General features: G+C 36.6%; 1 protein-coding gene and 1 pseudogene across 1 annotated transcript; both read left to right on the top strand.

Annotated features, from left to right (window-relative positions):
- Positions 1–4,927: 4,927 nt before the first annotated feature.
- LOC119576510 (cuticle protein CP14.6-like) lies at positions 4,928–6,058 on the top strand. The gene is made up of 3 exons (XM_037924195.1): positions 4,928–4,963; positions 5,112–5,356; positions 5,755–6,058. Exons 1-3 carry the CDS (start codon positions 4,955–4,957, stop codon positions 5,969–5,971), a joined length of 471 nt encoding a protein of 156 aa, XP_037780123.1. The 5' UTR covers positions 4,928–4,954; the 3' UTR covers positions 5,972–6,058.
- Positions 6,059–7,867: 1,809 nt separating this feature from the next.
- LOC119576876 overlaps positions 7,868–8,597 on the top strand; it is a 10,768-nt pseudogene continuing 10,038 nt past the window's right edge.

Genomic DNA, 8,597 nt, shown 5'->3' with positions numbered 1-8,597 from the left:
GGAAAAGGCGTTTGGAATGGGCTTTAGTTTAAGACAAAAACCCCCAGGGTTTGGGAAAAAGGACCCTTTAAACTATGCTCGGATAGTTTGTAGGTTTAAAAAACAGATTCCAGCTTAAATTTCTCAAACATGCAGGTATAAAAACAGTTGTATCAACATTAAGATCTGATTTTTGGATAATTGGTTGTAGGAGGCCGGCTAAATCTGTCGTGAGGGAATGATCATTTTAAACCATGTTCAAGATCGTGTCCAAAAGAGCTCCTTGCTAGAATTAGACAAAACCTGGCCCTCCGTTCAGTGTAACAGGAGCTGACTTTGCTGTTTTGTGTTGACTAGCTTGATAGGAAAGTCTATATTTTGCCTGTGCCTCTTTGACCCTTTCACACAAAACAACGGGCCTGTCTTTGTATGACTGCTATTGCTTTTAAAAAAAAAACGGCCGCAGGGTCTGCCTAGTAAGTTCTATTCTGATAATGCTAGGATCTTTGTGGCAGCTTCCGAACAGTTACAGAGTGTTTAGCTCCTAGGTGATAATTAATCCCCCTCCCCACTCACTTTGGTGGGGTGGGTGGTGGGATCGACAGGTGAGGAATGTGAAAATGGCTGAGAAAACGTCAAGTATGTATCGAAAAGTGCTGCCTGAGATCGAGTCTTATATAAATTCGATGCCTTTTAAAAGTTGAAAATAACCAGATAAATTTAACCCAAAAAATCCCATTCCTTCCTCCTAGAAAACAATTTGTTTGAATGCTAAATTTTTTTTAAGTAGAAAGTATTTTGAAAGAGAAATTAATGAAAAACCCAGGTTTAATTTTAAAAAATTTGAAAGTTGAAATTTTCAAATTTTGCCCCCTCTGGAAGGGTTTTTTAGGGAAATGTAAATTAAAAAAAGGTAGTATGGCTAAAAAAGGTGAAAAATTTTCCCACGTTCCGTACCCTTTAGGTGTAATTGTGGATGTCATCCCAGGGAAAGATGGTATAATTATAAGTGTAAATGTAAAAAACGTCTTAAGAACAATTCAAAGACTATGATCTTGAAATATGTAATTCTGACTGAAAATATGGATAAGCCTTCTGTTGAATCTAATGATGAAAATCCTCATGAACAGTGATGAGGGGGATAAAAGGGAATTGTGATTTTATGTTGCAAAACAGATGCAAAGAATAAAAAATTTTTTCTATATATTTCTTTTATTATATTTGTTTTTTTGGGAAAAAAAAATTTTTTTAAAAATTTATATTTGCATACCTAAAGAAATTATCGTATTTTTAAAAATGTGAATTAAAATTTTGATTTATTTGTTTTATGAGTTATTATGTATTAAAATATTAAATTTTTCACTGCATAATATTGTTTTTTAAAACCACGATGGTGGGTTCTCTTCCCCGTGTGACACCTTGTTACACCAGGCCCGGGGGAGTGTGTTAAAATCAAAAGGCACCAGGATGTTCCCCTTTTTCTATTTTGTTTTTTATTTTTTATTTAATAGTATATTCCCTTTTAAATGTAATAAATTTTGCCATAAATTGAAAGTAATTTAAAAAAATTTAAATTTTAATAAATATATTTTTTTGATTAAATAAATTTTTGATAAAAATATAAAAAAACCTGCACACACCGCCAACCACACACACACAACACACACAACACACACACCACAAAATTTATAATAATAATATATAATATACAATGTATATTATATATTTTATAGATTATATATTATATTATTATAAAAAAACGAAATACCATACACGTGTGTGTATGTGTGGTGTTGTGGTGTTGGGGGGTTGTGTGTTTGTGTTTGGTGTGAGTGTGTGGTGTTTGTAATTAATCAAAATTAACATTTTAAAAGGGCGAATAAAAAACTTTTTCACAAACCCCAAATTTGAAAACTTCCACCTTATTTATTTTTATGACTTTTTTAAAACATCTGAAAATTTGTTTAAATTTCTTAAAGGAAACGGGAAGATTCACAAACGTGACAAAGAGCAGATTTTACGGGGTAAGGCAAAAGGTGAGACTTTCAAGGGCAGCTTTTCCCTCGGTATAAAAGGATCTCAGCTCCATGATGGATTTCGTTCCGCTCCTTGATCGTCATAAAATTTTGAAAGGTGTCGACCCCCTTTAAATTTTTTAAAAAATGTCATATATACTACGTAACCTGCTTGAAATACTAAAAAAGGAGTCCTTGCATTTTAAAGGTTGGTACTTCGTTACAACACCACTTATCTTTGTTTTAAAAGGCAATTCTCTTCGCCCTCACTTGGGGCCGCCGGGCCCCCGGGGAATGGATTCTCTTCCGGCCCCTCCAAAAGGGGGAAAAGGACTTAGGGCGCTGAGTCGTGCCCATCTGGGGGCGAAGGGTCCAAGAGGCGACGCGGGTAAAACTTTGCCATCGAGCCCGGCGATGGCATCCCCGCCTCGAGTCCGGCTCACCTGAGGGCCCGGGGCCCCATCGTGCCCCCCGGACAATTCTCGGAGTACTTTTAGTTATGTACTGTGTTTGCATAGCCCTTCTGTATCATATATCATCATTTTTATTTTTTTCCTTCCCAATCACAACATTAGCTTTATTATTTTTTTTTTTTTTAAATTTTTAGTAGTGACAATGTTAAAAGTGATGAGGATGGTGGGTAAGGTGAGCCATCTTTAAAAAATGTAATTTACGCTAAAAAACCATTGGTATGAACAAAACAATGTCATTTTAACAGTATATGGCAAATGTTTACTGCTAGTTCGTCACTTAATGCTGGCATAAACAGTAAAATCTTTCTGCACTAATATCTATGGGCTTAGTAGATGATACATTACTTAAAAACTTCATGTTTCCTTTCACAGTTACACGCTCCCAGGTAGCCTGATCGAGGTCAATACTTTCCCAACGAGGAGGTTCCCCCCGAGGGGACCACCTGCCAGTGGTCCGAATTCCCTCATGGAAATTCCCCAGTTCGTGCTCAGGCGACGAAAAGGGAGTGAGGAAGACGCTCTTGCCGCCGTTTGACCAGAGACGCCCTTCCCAGCTCTACCAGAGGCCCCGTAGACAACGAAAAAGATAAAAAACCCTTTTCTAACATATTTATTACGATGAGCTTGCTATTAGTAAAAACGCAAACTTTTTTTTTGCATATCTCTTTCCTTAATCAAAATATATCCAGCGGACACGTCATACAAAAACAAAACACGCTCTCTGTCTCTTCTTTTCTCTCTCTCTTCCTTCCTCCTCTCTCCCTTTTCTCCCCTTTCGTCTTCCTCACTCTTTTCTCTTTTTGCCCCCACCCATCTACACATATATTTTATAAACATAAAAATATTGACCGTACAGACGCATAGACTGTACAGACGCACACCTACAAACGCACACACGCTCGCCTCACAGGTCCAGTGCTCAAGATCCTGAACTGGACCTTGCCTGATGCTAGGGAGGGGTTGGGCTGCACAAGCTGTATGCCAACCATTTTTTCCGCTGAGGCTCTCGCCCGAAAATAAAAATGCGTCAAACTACCACCCAATATATCTAGGAAATGAGGTGATAAACAATAAAAGAATTGGAGGGGGGTTTGTCCTGCAGCGAACAGAATATATATTAAATATATGTGTGCGTGTGTGTGTGTGTGTGTGTGTGCATGTGTGTGTGTGTGTGTGTGTGTGTGTGCATGTGTGTGTGTGTGTGTGTGTGTGTGTGTGTGTGTGTGTGTGTTGTGTGTGTGTGCATGTGTGTGTGCGCGCGCGTATGTGTGTGTATATGCACACATTCACACAAACACACACACACCCCTACATTATATATATATATAATATATATATATATATTTTTATATATTTTATATATATATTTATTTTTATATATAAATATATATTATATATATATGTGTGTGTGTGTAATATTATATATATATATTTTAATCACATGTTCCTCATGAACATGTGATAGAGGGAGATATGAAAGAGGAAATTGGTGATTCTATGCTTGCAAAACAGATGCAAAGAATAAGAATTATTTCTATATATTTCTTATATTATATGTATGATTTTTGGTAAAAGAAGTTTTTCTTTTAAATTGATATTTGCTATACCACTAAAGCAAATTATCCTATTTTAAAGATGTGAATTAAATTTCGATTTATTTGTTATTATGTATTAAGGTATTAATATTATTCACTTGCATAATGAATTGTTATTTAAACCACGATGTGTGGGTTCTCTTTCGCTCGTGTGACACCTCTGATTACACCAAGGCCGGGAGTGTGTTAGAAATCACAAGGTCACCAGTGATGTTCTCCATTTTCTATGTTTGTTTGTTAATTTATTATTTAAATAGTATATTCCCGTTCTAATGTAATGAATTTGCCATAAATATGAAAGTAATGTTAGAAAACATTAATTTATATATATATATATATATATATATATATATATATAATATAATATAATAAAATAATAAATAGATATAATTTACATAAACCACACACACACACACACACACACACAATTTTATATATGATATATATATATTATAATATAATATATTAATTAATATATATAATATAGTATAATATATATATAATAATACCCCCAAAAATTAAATAACATTTTTATTTTATTTATGTTTTTTTTTTTTTTGTTTTGTTGTGTGGTTGTGTGTGTGTGTGTGTGTTTGTAATATAATCAATAATTACACATATTTCAAAAGGCTGAATAACTAAACATTTTCACTAACCAAATTTGCAAACTTCCACCTTATTTAGTTTTATGAGCTTTCTTATTACACTCTGAGAATCTTGTTTGAAATTTCTTAAAGGAAAACTGGAAGATTCACAGAACGTGACTATGAAGAGCAGCATCTTACGAGGTGAAGGCAAAGGTGAGACTATTCAAAGGGGGAGGCTTTTCCCTCGGTATATAAGGATCTCAGCTCCATGACTGGATTATCAGTTCACTGCTCCTCTGATCGTCATGAAGTTTGTAGGTGTCTGACTCCCTGAAGTTATTATGAACTACAATGTCATATATACTACGTAACCTGCTTGCAAATACATCAAAAGGAGTCACTTGCATCTTAAGGTGGTACTTCGTATACAATCACCATGTCCTTATCTTTGCTTTTCAACAGGCAATTCTCTTCGCCCTCACTGCTGTGGCCGCCGCGGCCCCCGAGAATGGCTATTCTCTTCCGGAACCCTCCACAAGGGGAGTACTTAGGGCAGCTGAGGTCGTGCCCATCCTGAGGGACGAACGAGTCCAAGAGGACGACGGCAGGTACAACTTTGACATCGAGACCGGCGATGGCATCACCGCCTCGGAGTCCGGCTCACCTGACGGCCCTGAGGGCGCCATCGTTGCCTCCGGACAATTCTCGTGAGTACTGTATGATTCATGTACGTGTGTTTGCATAGACCTGTACTGTATCATATATCTATCATTTTTATTATTATCCTTACCATTATCACAGTCGTCATTAGCTTTACTATAGTTATTGTTTTAATAATTATTAGTAGTGATCAATGATTAAACAGTGATGATGGTGATGGTAGAGGTGAGCTCTATCTTTATAAGAAAATGTAATGTTACGCTGATAAAACCATTGGTATGAACTAAATCAATGCTCATATTAACAGTATATGGCGAATGTTTACTGCTAGCTTCAGTCACTTAATGCTGGCATTATAACAGTAAAATCATTCTGCACTAGTCATCTATGGAGCTTAGTATGAGTAGATACATTTAGCTTACAAACTTCATGCTTTCCTTCACAGTTACACTGCTCCCGACGGTAGCCTGATCGAGGTCACATACGTCGCTAACGAGGACGGCTTCCAGCCCGAGGGTGACCACCTGCCAGTGGCTCCCGAATTCCCTCATGAGATTCCCGAGTTCGTGCTCAGGCAGATCGAAAAGGCAGCTGAGGAAGACGCTCTTGCCGCCGCTTCGACCAGAGACGCGCCTTCCCAGCTCTACCAGAGGCCGCAGTAGACAACGAAAATGATAGAAGAACCTGTTTCGTAGACATAATTTATTGACTGTATAGAGCTTGCTATTAGTAAAGAACGCAAACCTTTATCTTGCCATTCATCTCATTACCTTTATATCAATATATATCCATGCGGACACGTACATACGAATACAATACACACGCTCTCTGTCTCTTTCTCTCTCTCTTCCTTCCTCTCTCCCTCATTTCCTCCCCCATTCTCGTCTTCCTCACTCTTTCTCTTTGTCACTCACACCCATCTACACATATATTTATAAACATAAAAATATTGACCGTACAGACGCCCACCTACAAACGCACACACGCTCGCCTCACAGGTCCAGTGCTCAAGATCCTGAACTGGACCTTGCCTGATGCTAGGGAGGGAGTCTGGTCTGCACAAGCTGTAGTGCCAACTCATTGTTCCGCTGAGGCATCTCGCCAGAACAATAGCTAAGATGACGTCAAACTACCACCCAATATATCTAGGAAATGAGGTGATAAACAGTAAAAGAATTGGTGGGGGGTTTGTCCTGCAGCGAACAGAATATATACTAAATATATATTGTGTGTGTGTGTGTGTGTGCGTGTGTGTGTGTGGTGTGTGTGTGGGTGCTGTGGTGTGTGGTGTGGTGTGTGTGTGTGTGTGTGTGCGCGTACGTATAAATGTGTGTGTGTGTATATGCACACATTCACACACACTCACACACACACATTAACACACACACACACGCACACACATAAACACACACACACACACACACACACACACATATAGATTATATATATGTATATATATTATTATAATACATAATATATATTATATATTGTGGTGGGGTAATATGTTTATATATATATTCTCTAATGTTCCTCATGAAATGTGATAGGGGGGAGATATGGAGAGGAAATTGGTGATTCCCATGCTTGCAAAACAGATGCAAAGAATAAGAATTATTTCTATATATTTCTTATATTATATGTATGATTTTTGGTAAAAAAAGTTTTTCTTTTAAATTGATATTTGCTATACCACTAAAGCAAATTATCGTATTTTAAAGATGTGAATTAAATATTCGATTTATTTGTTATATGAGTTATTATGTATTAAGGTATTAATATTATTCACTTGCATAATGAATTGTTATTTAAACCACGATGTGTGGGTTCTCTTTAGCTCGTGTGACACCTTTGATTACACCAAGGCCGGGAGTGTGTTAGAAATCACAAGTTCACCAGTGATGTTCTCCATTTTCTGTTTGTTAATTTATTATTTGAATAGTATATTCCCATTCTAATGTAATGAATTTGCCATAAATATAAAGTAATGTTAGAAAACATTAATTTATATATATAAAATATATATAATATAAATAAAATATATATATATTTTATATATAATATAATATATTTAATAACAAAATAACCGAAAATATGAAAATATATGTATATATATATATATATATATTATTATATTTTATATAATATATAATATAATATATACACTACACCCCCCCACACATATATATATATATATATATATAAAAAATAACATAATTTTTTTTTCGTCTGTGTGGGGTGTGTGTGTATGTGGGGTGTGTGTTTTGTAATATAATCAATAATTACACATATTTCAAAAAGGCTGAATAACTTAAAATTTTCACTAACCAAATTTGCAAATTTCCACCTTATTTAGTTTTATGAGCTTTCTTATTACACTCTGAGAATCTTGTTTGAAATTTCTTAAAGGAAAACTGGAAGATTCACAGAACGTGACTATGAAGAGCAGCATCTTACGAGGTGAAGGCAAAGGTGAGACTATTCAAGGGCAGCTTTTCCCTCGGTATATAAGGATCTCAGCTCCATGACTGGATTATCAGTTCACTGCTCCTCTGATCGTCATGAAGTTTGTAGGTGTCTGACTCCCTGAAGTTATTATGAACTAAATGTCATATATACTACGTAACCTGCTTGCAAATACATCAAAAGGAGTCACTTGCATCTTAAGGTGGTACTTCGTATACAATCACCATGTCCTTATCTTTGCTTTTCAACAGGCAATTCTCTTCGCCCTCACTGCTGTGGCCGCCGCGGCCCCCGAGAATGGCTATTCTCTTCCGGACCCCTCCACAAGGGGAGTACTTAGGGCAGCTGAGGTCGTGCCCATCCTGAGGGACGAACGAGTCCAAGAGGACGACGGCAGGTACAACTTTGACATCGAGACCGGCGATGGCATCACCGCCTCGGAGTCCGGCTCACCTGACGGCCCTGAGGGCGCCATCGTTGCCTCCGGACAATTCTCGTGAGTACTGTATGATTCATGTACGTGTGTTTGCATAGACCTGTACTGTATCATATATCTATCATTTTTATTATTATCCTTACCATATCACAATCATTAGCTTTATTATAGTTATTGTTTTAATAATTATTAGTAGTGATCAATGATTAAATAGTGATGAGGATGGTGATGGTAGAGGTGAGCCCTATCTTTATAGAAAGTATGTACGCTGAAAAACTTGGTATAACTAACATCTCATATTACAGAAAATGCGAATGTTTTAGCTAGCTTCAGCACTTAATGCTGGGTTATACATAAAACATTCTGCATATCATCATGGAGCTTAAATG

This window comes from Penaeus monodon, chromosome 9 (assembly GCF_015228065.2).
Source record: "Penaeus monodon isolate SGIC_2016 chromosome 9, NSTDA_Pmon_1, whole genome shotgun sequence".
In the NCBI taxonomy this organism is placed as follows: domain Eukaryota; kingdom Metazoa; phylum Arthropoda; class Malacostraca; order Decapoda; family Penaeidae; genus Penaeus; species Penaeus monodon.
This window is presented reverse-complemented; position numbering and strand designations above follow the sequence as displayed.

Excerpts from the sequence above, each read along its gene's own strand:
- LOC119576510 (XM_037924195.1), top strand. Across the intron at positions 5,357-5,754 it reads GTTGCCTCCGGACAATTCTC|TTACACTGCTCCCGACGGTA; the intron begins GTGAGTACTGTA and ends TTTCCTTCACAG.